At 59.5% G+C, this 15901-nt stretch overlaps 3 protein-coding genes across 3 annotated transcripts; 1 reads left to right on the top strand and 2 right to left on the bottom strand.

Moving 5' to 3' along the window:
- Window positions 1–4268: 4268 nt before the first annotated feature.
- On the bottom strand, window positions 4269–7146 carry RPL28 (ribosomal protein L28). Its single transcript, XM_057712913.1, has 5 exons — window positions 7009–7146; window positions 6588–6676; window positions 6373–6496; window positions 4619–4737; window positions 4269–4405 (listed from the first exon to the last, which is right to left on the bottom strand). The coding sequence occupies exons 2-5, from the start codon at window positions 6666–6668 to the stop codon at window positions 4316–4318; spliced, it is 414 nt and encodes a 137-aa protein (XP_057568896.1). The 5' UTR covers window positions 6669–6676; window positions 7009–7146; the 3' UTR covers window positions 4269–4315.
- A 988-nt stretch (window positions 7147–8134) lies between these two features.
- TMEM238 (transmembrane protein 238) lies at window positions 8135–12452 on the top strand. The gene is made up of 2 exons (XM_057712912.1): window positions 8135–9516; window positions 11864–12452. Exon 1 carries the CDS (start codon window positions 8973–8975, stop codon window positions 9507–9509), a length of 537 nt encoding a protein of 178 aa, XP_057568895.1. The 5' UTR covers window positions 8135–8972; the 3' UTR covers window positions 9510–9516; window positions 11864–12452.
- Window positions 12453–12775: 323 nt separating this feature from the next.
- Window positions 12776–14139, bottom strand: TMEM190 (transmembrane protein 190). The gene is made up of 5 exons (XM_057713330.1): window positions 13932–14139; window positions 13807–13842; window positions 13344–13469; window positions 13177–13261; window positions 12776–13092 (listed from the first exon to the last, which is right to left on the bottom strand). Exons 1-5 carry the CDS (start codon window positions 13987–13989, stop codon window positions 12858–12860), a joined length of 540 nt encoding a protein of 179 aa, XP_057569313.1. The 5' UTR covers window positions 13990–14139; the 3' UTR covers window positions 12776–12857.
- Between the last annotated feature and the right edge of the window lie 1762 nt (window positions 14140–15901).

Here is a 15901-nt window from a genome sequence, read left to right as displayed (position 1 = left end):
TCAAGATAATTTATAATAAACCATTCATTCACGCGAGTAAGATTTGTGGGCTTGTCCTGACAGGCTGTGTTATAAGCATTTTGCACATTTAAACTCAGCAGCCTTAGGAAATAAGCTCTATTGATATGCACGTGTCACAGGCACAGAGGCTGAGGAATTTACCCAGCTTTGCACAGCCAAGGAGTGACGGAGCCCTGGTGTATCTGAGGTATCCACGCAAATGGAAATATAATCAAGGCCAGCCCCTCCCACGAACAGAGCACGTCTCAGCCCTGAGTTTCCACTGCTCTGAGTGACCCTGCACAGGGCAGCTGCCAAGGGCGTGCCCTGCACTCCCTCTGCAGACATTCCCTGGTTTAGCAATGGAGACAACGGCAGCACACAGAACCAAGGTCTTTGCTCTGCGGAGCCCTGAGGAATCAGACGCTTGAAATGACCTTGTTTCATGTACAGGGAAACAGGTACACAGCGACTAGTGACGCCCCCAAGTGTAGGAACTGGCAGATCTGGAACTGAGGCAGCCTGGCCACTAGCCTGGAGGGAGAGGTTGTGGGTGGTGGGGTGAAGGGACAGGGGATGTTGTGGTGGGGTGGCGGGAGCGGGGGAGGGGGACATCTCTCTGAGCACTTGCCTGTCACCCCACTGCCTCCTGGTCCCACTGTTCCTGCTGAGAAGCGGGCAGTTAGTCTTACTGGAGTCCCTTTGCATGTGAGTCGCTTTTCTCTTGCTGCTTTCCAGATTTCCTGTCTTTGGCGTCCAGCATTTTTGCTATGATGTATCTGAGTTTTTAAATCCCATGTTAATTTCCTGTTTATCTGCTTTTCCAATTTCTATGCCAACATGTATCATTTGTGAGAAAAAAGTTTAAATAGATGGCCTCGTACAAACCACACCTGCTGCCAAGCTCTCTCCTTCCCCAGGAGGGAGGTGGGAAGCTGAGGCCTAGAGCGTGTGCAGCACTGGGGGCTCCAGCAGCAGAGATTCAAGACTGAGACCTGTTCCCTCCCTCCAGCCCTCTCCTGGTTCCACTTCACCAAAGTGCCACCCAGACCTCCGGTGTGGCCTCCCCAGCCCAGCCACCCCTGATGGGCTGGCCACCCACTGGGGTAGAGGCCCACAGACTGAGTGAGGCTGTGTTACAGATAAGGAAACTGAGGCCACAGAGGGAGGGAGTGACCTTGGGGGTCCAGGTAACCAGTTGGACTCCACATGGGCTAAGGGCGTCGAGGAGCACCGGCTCTGGCGCAGACAAGGAGGTGGACACCCTGTGACTTGACTGCCAGCTGCCACGTGGATGAGCAGATGATCAGGGCTGTGTGCCTCCTGCCTGCTGGCTCACAGGCGCAGGACACACTAACTAGATGGACATCAGTGCTATGCAGAAAAATGAAGCCGGGGCTGGGGAGGGTTTTCGATTTTTAAGAGTGGTCAGGAGAGGGACATTCCTGGCAGGAAGACTGCGCTTCCACTGCAGGGGGCACAGATTCGATCCCTGGTCAGGGAACTAAGATCCTACGTGCTGGGCAAAGATGGGGGAAAAAAGTGGTCAGAAGAGACCTCACAGCCCTGCAATACTTGAGAAGCAGCAGCCCCGGCTCACTGTGGGGAAGCACCTTGCAGAGAAATAGCAAGCGCAGCTGCTCTGAGGCAGAACCAGGTAGAGTGCAGGGACGGCAAGGGTCTGGGTGTCTGAGTGGAGGCAGACCCGAGTGGAAGCAGGTCCGGTGGGCCAAGGCTCGGCGGCTGCCTTTCACACGGAGTGGGATGGGAACCTTGGGAGGATTCTGAGCAGGTGTTGTCATTTAAGTTCCACCTGGAACTGAGGATGCCACTCCACCTGGGTTTAGGACATACCCCAGTGGGTGAGGGTGGATGGTCCACGGGAGGAAGAGGGTTTGGCAGGAAGTGACAGGTCCACACCCATTGACTAGGGAAGGCTGGAGGGGCAGCAGGGCAGGATGTGGGTCAGGGGCTGCGCCTGGGTGTGTGGAGCTCCTGGCCTCAGTGCAGAGCTGTGAAGTGGGGGCAGGGATCTCATCCCCGCACAGGGTCCTCAGGATGGCAGGAACCTGAATCCCTGGCCCCTGGCTGGCACGTAATAGATGTGCAGGAAACACTCTAGGAGCAATGATGTGTGACCTTTATCCATCTGAGCCTCGGTTTCATCTGTGAGATGCGGATGACATCTGCTTCATGGGCTGCGGGAAGACATTCTGGAACCTTTTTGAAACATTGAAAATGTTGAAGTATGTGGGCCGAGCGATGGGATTCAGAATGTCCTGCTTGAGCAGTGGAGGAGCTGAGGGTGCGGGGCGTGGAGACTAATATCACCCTGTTTGGTCCTGAGGGATGGCTGGTTAGCCAAAGATGGGTAAGATTCCTCAGAGGAGGAACAACCTAAGACAGGCACAGCCGCAGAGGGGCCAACAGGGGTGGTGCATAGAGCCTTCCTTATATCACCGTGTTTGGCCCTGGAGGATGACTGGTTAGCCAGAGACGGGTAAGATTCCTCAAGGGAGGAACAACCTAAGACAGGCACAGTCGCAGAGGGGCCAACACGGGTGGGGCACAGACCCTTAATCCTTCTGAGAGAGGTCTCCTGCCCCCAGGGCTGCTTTGCTCTCCACGCCCAGCTCAAATCAGAACCCAGGAGGCAAACAAAGATCATTGCCCCCAGTCATGTGAGGCCTTTGATTGTTTATGGGATTAACCTGGGAGTGTTAGACCCTTAGGCTATGCCGAGAACTCAATAAAAGCAACGTGGGATCAATCAGCGAGGATCTTGATCTTAGAGGTCTTGAGTCCCCCGGTCCCATCTTTCTCTTCAGTCTGTGTCTGTGTCTTCTTCAAGCTTGCGGCACCCGTCACTCACCTCGAGTCGCCGAGTTGATCCCGGCAATGGGCCATCTGGGGTAGTCAGATGAGAGACAACCAGGCCTCAGCCAGTACACGTAAGTGCGTGTATGTGCACACACGCACCTGCACACATGATACAGACACACCTGAAGTTAGACGCAATCCAGCTTCTCAAAGGCTTACACTCTACACCAACAGCTAATGACCGCAATTCCCACCTGCAGGCTGCCCCTTCTGTATTCATTAACCCACTTAACAGGCAGAGAGGTTCAGTTACTTGCCCAAGGCCACACAGCTAGTACCTGAGCTGGAGGAAGGACCCAGCGGCAGTGCCTATGAGCCTGTCACGGTTGTAATGAATACCAGGAGGCAACCAAGAGAATCTACTTTAGACCCAGGGTCAAAGAAGACTTCTGAGGAGCCAGAGCTGTGCACCCTGAGGGAGAGGAGGCTGCATTGCAGAGTGAAGTGGGGGGAGCCGAGTCACCTGCTGAGACCAAGAAGCAGGTGAGGGATGCAGGGCTCACTTCCAGTGCAGGAGCAGAAACCAGTGGCCAGGTGGGCTCCTAGCCAAGAACAGAATGTTTAAAAACCTGGCTGCTGGCAGAAAGCCTGGGGCTGCTGCCTTCCTGCTGGGTGGCTGGGGCAGCTTGTGTTCCCCTCTCCCACATGTGGAGAGAGCCCCAGGGGCTTCTGGACTCAGGAGCTGCACTGGTGCCCGTGTGCAGTTCTGGGCCCAGAACCAAAGGCCAAGGCATAAGGAGGGCCTTGTCCACTCCTCTCTAAGCCCTAGCATACTCACTTCACACCTGCAGGGGAGGCTGTGGGCTGCCCCAGGACCCACAGTGGGAGTGGGGAAAAGTGGGGAGGCCAGCCTGCACCCCTCCCCAGCTCCCACTGGGGTTTCCAGGCCACCCCAAGAGAAAGAAATGGTCTACAGCTGGGGTTCCGGACAGCAAAGACCCAGACTCACTGCTGTGACACAGGCCACAAACCACACAAACAGGAGGTGTGCTGACCCTTGATTTAGATGCCCGCCACTTAGCAGACTTAGACTAAATGTTAGAAGATCAAAAACTCCCACTTATTATCTTCCTTGCAGCTTTGTCATGCATGAGCAGTGTGATGATCCTAGATTTTATTTCACCTGAAGTCCCTGTTTTGCGATACTGAACAGTCACCTGAGTGTCAAATGTAAGAATTTACACCAACCGCCAGCCCTCTGTGACGGGCAGGAACACCTGGCCAAGGATACACACAGAAGCTGGGGATAAGCTACCCCGCCTGGACCTGGTCCCTCCAGACCCAAGACACCGGGATGACCAGTGCAGTACTGGCAGGTAGGGGAGGCCGCTGGGGACACGGCCTGGGTCAGACACGCAGGGGCGGGGCAGAGTCAGGGCTGCAGGGAAGGCAAGGAGGTTGACAGCTTTATTGATTTGGGGAAGGGACAGATCACTCAGGAGCTCTTGGAAGGGCGGGTCCGCTTCCTCTTCACCATCACAGGCTTCTGGCTGCGCAGGATGGCGCTGGCTCTGCGAATGGCGGCCTGGGAGGCAAGGCGCGCTCAGGTCACCCCCTCTGCGAGCTGCAGCCCCCACCCCTGAGTGCCTCCCAGATGGGAGATGTTCCCTTTTCTCCAGAGCGCAGGTCCAGCTCCAGAGTCAGCAGAGGACTGTCCCTCATGGCGCTGGCCAGGCTCCCTGGGTCCCCACTGTGTAGTCACCTCCCCCAGCTGGCACAGCCCTCCAGCCCCACTCACCATGCGCAAGTCCGGGCGGTACTTGTTCTTCCGGATCATGTGCCGGATGCTGCTGAGGGTGGCCCGGGCATTCTTGTTGATGGTGGTCCGCACATAGGACGTGGCCGGCTTTCGCTGGCCTGGTGGGGGGTGCGAAAAAGAGGGGCCCCAGGGTCAGCTGGACAGTCTGGACTTTTGGTGCCCACCCCTGGTGTGAGGGCACAATCCCACCCAGAGAACCTGAGTGCCTGGGCTGTGTGAGCCTGGGAGGCAGCCCCATCTCCAAGCATCAATTTATAGAACAACCCCAGGGACCGCGCAGGCCAGGCCCTGCACCTGTACAGGTGACTCCTCCCCACCCTGTCCCTGAGACACAACCCTGCTCATCTCACTGGAAAGAGGTGCAAGTAGAGGCAATGGAACCAGGACTCCCTGGTCCAAGGCCACATGCACACAGCAGCTGTGTGCATCTACGGAAAGCCTGGGTGAGACAGGCTCTCAGCACCACGCTGGCCAGGTGGCGAGCGCACCCCACAAAGCAGCTGATTCCTCTCCCTTCCACACCCTCACACTTGCTACCCCTTGGCAACAAGTGTCTAAGACGCCAAGCTTGTCCCTCATGCTGGGGGGATGTGGAGCCACAGGAAGGCCAAGGGTAGGAAGAGGGAAGACTCCCGGGGCAAGCAAGCACCTGCCCCTCGTGCATGCACAGGTGGAGTCAGGGCTGCACTGCCCAGGATAAAAAGAAAAACACCCCCTTTACTGTGCCACAAAGCTGGTGACGTTCTGGCTGGAGTCCTGTGCGCCTGGGTTTCCCCCAAGGAACCAAGGACACTGCCCCATACTGGAGGTTTGATGTTGGTCTTCCCTGACCCCAGAGAGGAGCCCGTGTTACCGCCTCAGATCACCCGGGTTCCTGACAGCCCAGGAAAAGCCACCCAACAATCCAAGAAGGGAAAGCAAAGTTTTCAGGACCCAGAGCACCAGACCAGGGTTCTCAGGAGTGTGGGAACCTGAAAAGCCCCCAAGCATAAGCAACTGGTTGCACCCAGGGCCGTGCGGCTGGGAAGGGAGACTAACCCCCTTCCCTGAGATCAGGAGGCAGCATGTGCAACCGCTGCTGTCCCTGAAGAGAAATCAGTCCTAATTAGGAACCTGGGAAAAAACTTATTCCTAGATCTTAAAACCCACTGTCCATTTAAAAACGCGTGTTGAGGGTGGGATACCCCGACTCAGCTGTTAGCCAGAGATCGCCGCCGCCCCGTGACCGTCTCCAAGAGCCTCGAAGGGCCTGTCTGCGCCAGTTTACGGGAGCAGGATTCTGGGCTCCCCATCCTGAATCCTTGCAGCCAGAGTGGAAGTCAAACTACTGCTTCAGACCCACGCTGTCCCTTCCTACCTGCGGGGGCTTGAGGAAGGCTCTCCATCTCCGTTTGCCTCAATCTTCCCACCCGTGGTGAGACAGACACCCACCTCCACCTGAGTCGCTTCAAGGGTTCACTCTGAAAACGTCATCAGATCGTGCAACCCTGCAATGTAACCCTGACAAGCACCCAGCGCAGTTCAGGTCCTATTAATTTCCCCACTTTTCAGACGGTGAGCTCACACAACCGCTGGGCTAGCTTGGAGAGAAGTCAGCCTCCGCGGCAAACGTCCTGAACCCAGGAATCCTCAACTCGGTAGCAGAACCACTCTTGCCGCCCCACCCTGGGAAACCACAGCCCCCTGTCCCATATGCAGTCTGCTGCCCGGGCCGAGCCAAGGCAAACGCTCACCGGATCTCCGCTTCATCACCACCACGACGCCTTTGCCGTCCGCCGCCGGCTCCACGCCCACAGTCTTGCGGTGGATGAGCCCATTGTAGCGGAAGGAGTTGCGGGCCTTCAGGTTATTGGGTTCCTGGGGAGAAAGCATCGCGGTCGCGAGGAGGAAGGGGGCACAGCGATCACAGAGGTCCCCCCTGCCGACCCAGGCGCCGGGTCCCACTCACGGTGCTGTACGTCTGCTTGTTCCTCTTGATCAAGAAGCTGGAGCAGTTCCTCACCACCATCCACTGCAGATGCGCGGACATGGCGGCAGCTGCGGAGAGAGGCGCGCGGAAGGATGTCAGGGGAGCAGCAGGCCGACGCCACACAACGCAGGAAGGGTGCGTCTGGGGACCTGAAGAACCGGGGCGCCCAGAAATCTGCCCGACGGGGCTGGGCGGCCTGGTGTCGGGGCACGACTTCACCGGCCGAGGCTAACCGCGGGGGGACGAGAAGGGGAGAAGCCACAGCGACCTAAGGCGGCGGGGCCGGGGAGAGGCAGCCGAGAACGCGACGGGCGCAGCGAGGGAGGCCAGACGGGGGCACAGACACCCGGCGGCGAGCGCCAGGCGCGGCCACGCGGGCGGACGAAAGGCCACAACTCACCACCTCTCGCAGCGGCGGCCGGAGACGGAAAGAGGTATGCAGTGGGCGGGGCGACGCCTTTAATACCGACACGCGTTTCCGCTTCCTCTCTGGGCACGCGCACGCCGTCCCCTGTCCTCGCCTCCTTCCGCCGCGTCCGAGTCAGCTCGGCAACGTCCGGCTGTTTCCGCCAGCCAGGAGCAAACCGTTCGGGGACTTTCGGAATTCTTCCGCTACGGTCCCCAGGGCCTGTTCTCGACACGAAGAGGCACAGTTCCGAGGGCCCTTCGTGTGTTTTCGGAACTCCGCGGCTGGATTTCCTAGTGGGTCCCGCTCCAGAGGTCCCAAGTCCCCTTCCTGAAAGGCTTCTCTCCAATATTGCCACTCAGTGCTTGGCACAGGATGGATGCTCAGTAAACATTTGTTTTATGAATGAACGTGTGAGTGTGTGAACTATTTAAGGGACTCCGGTTGCCTCCAGTTTCTTCTTAGGCCCTCGGCTATTCCCGACGAAGGCGGCAGGCTCGCTCGGACATGTTCGGAACTTTCCGGAAACGCTCTTCCGAACGAAGGGTGGCCGCCTCCCCCCTTATTGGCCCATGCCCGCTTCGGATCTCTTCGGAATCACTCGGTCTCCATTCGGCCACGTTCGGAAGCCTTCGGCTAACCCCCGCGCACCCTCTCAGGTCGCCCTCCCCAGGGTCCTCTTAAACTCCTGAACCACGTCGAGTCTAGAGGGAAGCGGGACGAAAGCTTCTCGCAGACTGCCGCCCGAGGGGAGCGTGGATGTCTTCTAAGGGACATCCTGTTTGGACATTGTGTTTGGAGGAAGAGATGTGCCTGGGAAAGCTCCTGGCTTCTCGAGGGCTCCCATACGGGTTGGCGCGGCCTCGCCCCCGTGCCTCGCGGACCCCGCCGCGTCCTCGCCCTCCAGGGCGGCCTGTGTCACCCCCGTCACACTGTATGGAACTCCCCTTTCTGCTGTCAGGGTCCTCCTCAAGGGGCAGAGCCTCGCCGGGCGGGCCCCGGTGTCCTCAGCCCCACCAGCGCAGGCCGGGCGAGGCTCCAAGCCAGCAGAGGCATGTCGGCGCCCTACGCCACCTGCGTGAGGGCGCCTCCACTTGTGTCACTTCCAGGAACTCCTTGAGGGCGGGGGCCTCGTCCGGCCTACCTCTGTGCCCTTGGACTTCGGCGCTAAGGAGCCCGGACCGTCAAGAGGCCGCAGGAGAAATCTGAGCAAACAGGCATGCGGGGGTTTGCCCTGCTGCCTCCGTGTCCCGGCGCGTCTGACCCACTTGTGTGCCCTGGGGCTGGTTCGCCCTGGGCCGCACGGGCGGCCCGGGAGGCTGGCGGTGAGAGAGCCCGGTTCCCTCCCCTTGGGCGCTCTGATGCCGGTTCCCTGCGTCCCGCAGCTCCTTGGGGTCCAGGTCCTTGCCTTATCCTTGTTTTGTTTGTTTGTTTGTTTGGCGCACGGGCTTAGTTGCTCCGTGGCATGTGGGATCTTCCTGGAGCAGGGATCGAACCCAGGTTCTCTGCACTGGCAGGCGGATTCTTAACCACTGCGCCACCTAGGGAGTCCTCATCCTCGTGTTTGACCCCACCTGTCCCCACCGCGGGGCCTGGTGCACAGGAGGCGCCCGGAGGCTGGTGCGGAACAGAAACAGCGCCCGGGCTCCCCGCGCCCCACGCTGCCTGCATTAGAACACCCTGGATTTTGACCACGCGCTGCTGCAGGCTCCCTGGGATGCGCTCATCTGTGCGCCCCGCCGCCCCCAGCACAGGCTGCTGAGCGCCGGGTCCTGCCCAGAAGACAGGGCCAGGGCACCCCCGGGCCGGGCCCGTCCGCGCCCAGCCCAGCTCAGGTGACCAGGCGGGTGCCGGGCACACCTGGCGCAGTCCCCTGACCCCGCCCCGGGCCGGGCCGCGCCGCACCCGGAACGCGGAACGCTCTCGGTAGGAACCAGCCGCGGCGGCGGAGCGGGGCCATGGCGGCGGCGCCGGCGGTGTGCGCCTCGCAGGGGCCCCCGCCGGGAGCACCGTCCCCGCCGGCGGGCGCGCCCGTGCCCGCGTCCGGCCTGGGCCGCTGCCGGATGGCGCTGCTGCTGGCCGTGGCGCTGGACGTGGCGGGCATGGCGGCGCTGCTGACCGGCGTGTTCGCGCAGCTGCAGGTGCGCGGCCGCGACTTCGGCGACCTGCTCATCTACTCGGGCGCGCTGCTCGTCTTCCTGAGCCTGCTCGGCTGGATCCTCTGGTACACCGGCAACATCGAGATCTCGCGCCAGGAGCTCGAGCGCGACTACGGCCTGCGGCCCTCGGCGCTGGCCCGCCTCGCTCGAAAGCTCTCCCGCCGCTGGTCTGCGCCGGCTTCCTCCTCCGCCGGACGGCGCGCCGCGCCCGGCTCCCGGGGAGCGCGCCGCGCCGCCCGCACGCCCCCGCCGCCCGCCGCCGGCTCCCGCCGCGTGCGCCTGCAGCTCGCCACGCTCGAGGCCGGGCCTGGGGCGGCCGGTGCAGACCCCGAGTGAGCCCGAGGTGAGGGGCGCGGCAGAAGGGAGAAATGCAGGGACCGAGGGACAGAGGGGAGATGGAGGGACAGCGGGAGAGATTGAAGGACAGTGGGAGAGATGGAGAGGCAGACGGAGAGCTGGAGAGATAGTGGGAGGGAGGGAAGGACAGAGGGGTGAGATGGAGAGACATCAAGGAGAGATGGAAATGGAGAGGGAAGGATGGAGAGAGAGAGACAGGGAGAGGTCAAGATTGGAAGGCAGAGAAGCAAACAGTAGCAGAGCCCCGGGGGATGAAGACCCAGAGACAGTAGACATGGGTGCAGACTGGGGAGAGACAAATGAGACCCCGCCCGCAGACGTGCGGGCTGGAGAGTAACCTTTAGCTCCAACAACACTTAGAGATTATTCATCCCTGTGCGCCAGTCCCCAGGCACACCCAGTCAGGTGGAACAGAGACTCTGAGGTCACTAGTATTACTCTCCCCATCCCAGGGAGGAGCTGAGGCCCCAAAAGGTGGCACCTTTTGCAGAAGGGGAGGTACCTGTTGCACTCTCCCGGGTGCACTCCTCTGCCAAAGACCTGCTGTGGCTCCCTGTTGCCCTCTGGTTAAGTGAAGCCATTCACTATGTGTGTGTCCTCCACATTTCAACCCCACATCTCCTGCCTTCTCTGCAGTTAGGATGACCTCCCTCAATCCACAATGGCCAGGCTGTCTCACACCAACGGGACTCTGTCCATGCCTTCACCTACACCAGGGGTGCCCTGGTTGTCTGCACTCCACACACAAAACTTCCCAGGTGTCTTTTAAGATCCAACTCAACGTCAATGCCTTTCTCTGGTCTTCACGTTGTCTGAGTTACGCGTTATCGCTGTATCAGCGTGTGTTTCGTGTGTCTGTGTGCTGATGCTGTCTCTCCCACCCAACAGGGAGCCCCTAGAGTGTAAGGCCTGGGTCTCTGGTGTCTCTGTTCTTAGCATTCCCCAGCAAAGAGTGAACTCAGAAAGTCAGAGGTTGCTGATTGGGTAGGTGGGTGGATGGATGGGTTGGTTGATGGACAAGTGGATGAATAGATGGATGGATGGGTGGGCAGATGGAGTTGTGGGTGGGTGGGTGGATGGATTGGGTGGATAGAAGGATAAATGGGTGAATTGGATGATGGATAAATCGGTGGTGGATGGGTGGATGTGGTTGGATTAATGAATGGATAGATGAGTGATAAATGGATGGATGAATTGGTTGATGGATGGGTGGGTAGATGGATGGATATGGTGAGACTGATGGATGGTAGGTGGGTGAATGGGTGGTTGGATGGATGTTTGGGCAGATGGGTAAGTAGGTAGATGAGAGGATAGATGTATTGATTGGTGGGTGGATGGATAAGTGGAACAATGGATGGATGAGTGAATCAGTTTCTCAAACGGGGGTTCCATAAAAGAATTAAATCCTGATGTCCTAAGACATTCTCTATGTGATGAATTAGCTTTGCTCCTATGTATCCAGAAGGATAGTTATTTACCCTTTTTTTGTGCGAATTTCGAAAATAGTCCAGTCATATACGATGTTCTGTGGTTCAGATGAGGAAACAGTTTATGCATAGATGAAACTATGAGCTAACACAGCATGTGGCATACAAAGCAGAAATAACCACTTGTGGTTAAAATGACCCCTGCAAACGCTTTACCTTGCCCAGAAGTCTAACACAGCTGTGTGGACCTCTGCTACTAGAACCACTTGCCAGAAACTGGCCAAGCTGACCGGCCTATAGGCCCCTCTTAGAAGAAAAGCAGGCCTGTCCAAACACAGGACTCCACAATGGACAGAGTGAGGCGATTCCAGCACATGAGGGACAGAGAACTGGAATTTTAACAGAGGGACCTAGAGGTCCTGGCTCCAGTCACTTCTCTCTTCCTCTGGGACCAAAATTAGTTGAGAAGATGTGCAGAGCCAACCCCATCCTATGTCATTTCTCCCGCATTTCATCTTCTCTGTCTCTGCCTGTCTTTCTCTTTGTCCCTGTGTCTGTCTCAGTCTATCTCCTGGGTCTCTCTCTCTTTTTTTTAATCTTTGTGCCCCCATCCTTCCCTTGGCATATCTGTCTCTCCATCTTTTTTGTGTGTGAGTCTCTCCCTGTCTCTGCCTTTCCCTGCCTCTCATTCCCCACCTTGTACCACTGGGTTCCAGTGAGTTAAAGGTACAGTCGCTGCCACACATCAGGGCATGGCGCAATGAGGGAGCCAGTGAGGAAGTGTGTGAGTCAATTGTGAGGGGCTGAAGTGGGAGGAAGGGGCTCCTTCCCCTGGGTGGTGGACCTGGGATGCAGGAATCCAAGCAGGGGTCCCGAGCAGCCACTAACCCCTCCTCCCTCCTCCAGACGAATGCGTGGCCCCACCTGTCAGGACCCGGTGGAGATGTGCAGCTGCCCCCAACATCATCTGGCCGCCAGGATGCCTACCTGTCCTCCATCTATCCTCCCCTGGATAAATGACTCTGCCTCACAGTGCTGCATGTCTCTCTGGGAGGGACGGCTCTGGGGTAGGGGTGAGGGAGCGGCCACCCAAGCCCTTGGGGACCTAGGAGCCCAACTGTCCATGCTGTCCTGTCACAGAGGGGGACAGGAGTGGGGGGCAAGGATCTCAAGCCCAGACCCACCCCCTCAGTCCAGACCTCCCTCAGTCCAGGTTCCTCTGTTAGTTTGAGGTCCCTAGAGATGCAGACAGAGGGGCAAAGACAAAGACTTGCGAGATATTTATTGGGGGAGATGCTTATGGAGGATGGGTTGGTGTGGCTCTGTCACCTGAGGAAGGGAGGTGGGAGGAGAGGGGACTGAGCAGGATGAGTCTTCAACTGCAATAAACTTCCAGGACAATTTCCGTCCCAGCACTCGGGAGGCTGAGAGCTACGGTCGTGCGGTGTTCGCGATAAGCAAGGCAAATGCTGCTGGCCCGAGGGTCGCAGGATGCCAAGGATGGGCAGCAGAGGCTGTCAGGCAGTGGCAGAAGGACTGCTGAGGGGCACGGCTGTCCATGTCCCCCCCGGCCCAGCTGCAGTCTCAGCCCAGGCCACCCCTACTCACCCCAGCCCCCTCAGTCTAGACCCCCCATAATCACAGCCCAGGACCTACGTAAACTCAGCACCCCCATCAGCCCAAGTGCCCCTCAGCTCTGATCCTCCCCACTTAGCCCTGGATGCCAGACACCCATCAGCTCACACCCCCCATGATCACAGCCCAGCCCCCCCAAACACACACACACACACACACACTCCCAGGCTCCAGGTCTTGTCTGCCCCCTGCTTCATGCTTTCCAGAAAAGAGACCATGCATCTCTGTGCTGTATCTGTATTGAGGGGTCCCTCCAGGGGTACCCCTAATCTTCCTCCCCCCCATCCGTTTCTTCGCCCCCTTCTGTCCCCTCCCCCTCGGTGCCCCCCGAGGTGTCCAGGGTCCCCTCCATGGGCAGGAAGGCGGACATGCTGCCAACGGACGTCATCTTCTTTTCGCTCGGAGTCCGGTCCTTGGATAAGAGAGAGACCGTCCTGGACAGGTCGCACTTGCCCTTCAGGAACCACGGCAACCGCAGCATATTGCGTCTCTTGGCCCACCTGGCAGGAAGGGGACACCCTCAGCTGTGCCGTCCACCTGCCCCCCAGGGCAGGGGAGCCCACCCGAGCCCCAACCCCACTCGCCAGAACAGGCAGACGCTGGAGATCAGGAAGAGGAGGCCTCCACATGTCCAGCCCAGCGCCCACATGTGCTTCCTCCGCATGTTTTCTGCACAAAGCAGGGAGCCATGAGACCCAGGGGTCCCTGTCACCAGCCCCCACCCCACGCGCCCTGGCTCCCCGGCACACACCGTCTGGCCGCTGGTGGTAGCAGACCCCATCGCGGTAGCAGCATCGTAGACGCAGACACAGATTTGGGTTCTCAATTGCCGCCTGGCCCCCACAGCTCTCCCGGTCCCACACGTCTCCCTCACAGCCTGGGGACCAACATGAGGAGGGGCAGCTTCCTCGCAGAGCCTGACCCCAATGCCAGGCTCTGGGGCTGCCTGCCTAGTGCTTACTTTGTGCAGGACCCTGCAGTCCAGGCCCCCAGCCCCTCGTCCCTCAGACCCAGGAGTCCAGGCCCCTGGCCTCCTCCCTCAGACCCAGGGGTCCAGGCCCCCAGCCCCTCCTCCCTCAGACCCAGGGGTCCAGGCCCCTGGCCTCTTCCCTCAGACCCAGGGGTCCAGGCCCCCAACCCCTCCTCCCCTTAGACCCAAGAGTCTAGCCTGGGCTCTCTGTCCCCGGGGGACCCAGGCTTCCCCCACTGCTCACTCCATGGATAGAAGAATCCCTGGATCCCATTCCCATCTGTGGAAGAGAAGGGTGGTGTTGGGAGGCTGTATGGAGGCTGACGAGGCCCCCTGCGCAGCTCTCTGACCCTCTCATCAGCCCCTCACCTACTGAGCCCTGCATTAGCAGGAAGAGGCCCAAAGCTGGGATCCCAGAGCCCACCATGTCGCCTCCCCAGACCCCTGGGCCCTCTGTGGGGGAGAGACCTTGAAGGCCGTCACCCCAGCAACCGGCTCGGCCCCGCCCGCCTGCCCACCTGGCCCCCAAAGTTCTAAGTTCTGTTGCTAGGGAGCCCCCTTAGCAATGGGGAGGAAAGAAGGAGGGGTCACACTGGCCTGGTCACACCTGGTTGCTAGGGAGTTGCTTCCTTAGCAACCAGGTAGAAGGGACCTTGGGGATGGGATGGGGCCCTGGCGTTAGAAGAGCCTCCTTAGCAACCTGGGTGGAAAGCAGGTGGGAGACTAAGACATCTCCTCCTTGCCAACTAGGGGACCCAAGGAGTAGGCACCCTGAGACCTTCTTGCCAGGGAATTCCTCTGCTTAGTAAACGGATGCCTGAGAGGAAGCTCCAGGTAGCCCAAAGGATCCTGAGACCTGGTCGCCAGGGAGTCTTTCTCCCTAGCAACCGTGGACAGGGGGCCTGAGGCCCAGAAAGCCTCACTGAGCCCATTGTTAGGGAGGCCCCCTAGCAACCAGGAGACCCAGCAGGGCCATGAGAAAATGGGGGTCAGGCCACAGGCCAGAGCTCTTGCTCAGGAGTCCCCTGGTCTCAAAGGCATGCAGGCCTCCTGATGGGGAATGTGTAATGGGAGGGTTGGGCTGTGCCAGGACCATAGGGATTTGAGGCCCAGGTGGTGGGGAGCAGGACTCGTGGGAATCGAGCCCCTTCCAGCTCCGTCTGTTTCCCCACCTGCAAACAGGGAAACGGATTCAACTGGGGTCCCCAAGCTTCTGGTTCAGTGCCCCCCCCCCGTGGTGGGGGAGGAGGCCAGCTCGGGGGCTGGGGTGGGAACGTGATCCCTCATTCTCCCCTGAACCCCCACTCAGCATTCCAGCCAGTGAGGAGGGGGCTCCGCTCTCCTGGCGTGGGACATCTTTGTGTCCAGAACCTGAGTCTGAGGGAGAAGGGAGCTGGGGGTCTGGACACTTGGGTCAGAGGGAAGGGAGCATTTGGGGGACTTAGGGGGGAGGGCTGGGGGTCCAGACTCAGGTCTGAGGGAGGAGGGGGCAGGGAACTAGGTCTGAGGGCAGCTGTCCAGGAGTCCAGACCGTTTCTCAGGAAGCCCTGCGAGGCTACCTCCTGTCCTACCCATGTCCCGTAAACATCCTCGTGGTGCTGAGTGGGCCCGGGGCTGCCTCCGTCAGAGATGACACAGGCCAGGGGGGCTCCGCAGGGGGCCGGGGGTGGGGGTCAGAGGGGTTGTGAGGCTGAGGCCGGGCAGCTGCTGACCGTTTCCTGTGTCAACATCATCTGGACCCACTTCCCAATTCCCGGGATTCCTCAGGGATCAAGGAGGGGGTGGGGGGCGGGGCTGCCGGGCCCTGGACCGCGGCTTGGGGCTGGGGGGGCCCGCCGTCACGGCCCTCACCGCTAATGACAGGTTTGGTCTGCCTCTGCGGCCCGCCTGCCCCGTCACCCCCCAGAGGCCAGACAGGACCCCCCAGGGACAGACAGACGGACACACACAGCCTCGGACCTGCTGACCTCACACCAGCCAGCTCCACCTCACCCGGGGGCCAGCACATGAGCAAGGACCCCCTGGGGTCCCCCGTCACACCCCAGCGGCATCTCCCCCACAGCTGTCATCGCCCCTCAGAGCCTCAGCTCCGTGTCTCCCTTAGTCTTTGTCCCTGAGCCCCTGAGCTTGTCTCTTTGTGTCTCTATGGGTCTCAATTTATTTATTTATTTTTTGCATCTCTGTCTCTTTCTCCCCCGGTCTCTGTGCTCCTCTCTCTGTTTCTGTTGGTCACGGGCATCTCCTGTCATTGCTTGTGAGTCCCCTATCCTTCCTCTCCATCTTTTTTCTCGTGTCTGTGTCTTCGTCTTTCCTTCTTGCCCTCCTTTCCGCAGAAGTAG

The sequence above is a fragment of the Hippopotamus amphibius genome, chromosome 16 (genome assembly GCF_030028045.1).
Source record: "Hippopotamus amphibius kiboko isolate mHipAmp2 chromosome 16, mHipAmp2.hap2, whole genome shotgun sequence".
Lineage (NCBI taxonomy): Eukaryota > Metazoa > Chordata > Mammalia > Artiodactyla > Hippopotamidae > Hippopotamus > Hippopotamus amphibius.
Note: the sequence above shows the minus strand (reverse complement) of the source record. Positions and strands in the feature narration are given on the sequence as shown.

Excerpts from the sequence above, each read along its gene's own strand:
- RPL28 (XM_057712913.1), bottom strand. The coding sequence starts at position 6,668 with ATGTCCGCGCATCTGCAGTGGATGGTGGTGAGGAACTGCTCCAGCTTC. Across the intron at positions 6,497-6,587 it reads ACAAGCAGACGTACAGCACC|GAACCCAATAACCTGAAGGC; the intron begins GTGAGTGGGACC and ends CTTTCTCCCCAG. Across the intron at positions 4,738-6,372 it reads GGTGATGAAGCGGAGATCCG|GCCAGCGAAAGCCGGCCACG; the intron begins GTGAGCGTTTGC and ends ACCCCCCACCAG.
- TMEM238 (XM_057712912.1), top strand. The coding sequence starts at position 8,973 with ATGGCGGCGGCGCCGGCGGTGTGCGCCTCGCAGGGGCCCCCGCCGGGA.
- TMEM190 (XM_057713330.1), bottom strand. The coding sequence starts at position 13,989 with ATGGTGGGCTCTGGGATCCCAGCTTTGGGCCTCTTCCTGCTAATGCAG. Across the intron at positions 13,262-13,343 it reads CTACCACCAGCGGCCAGACG|AAAACATGCGGAGGAAGCAC; the intron begins GTGTGTGCCGGG and ends TGCTTTGTGCAG. Across the intron at positions 13,093-13,176 it reads TCCAGCGTCTGCCTGTTCTG|GTGGGCCAAGAGACGCAATA; the intron begins GCGAGTGGGGTT and ends CCTTCCTGCCAG.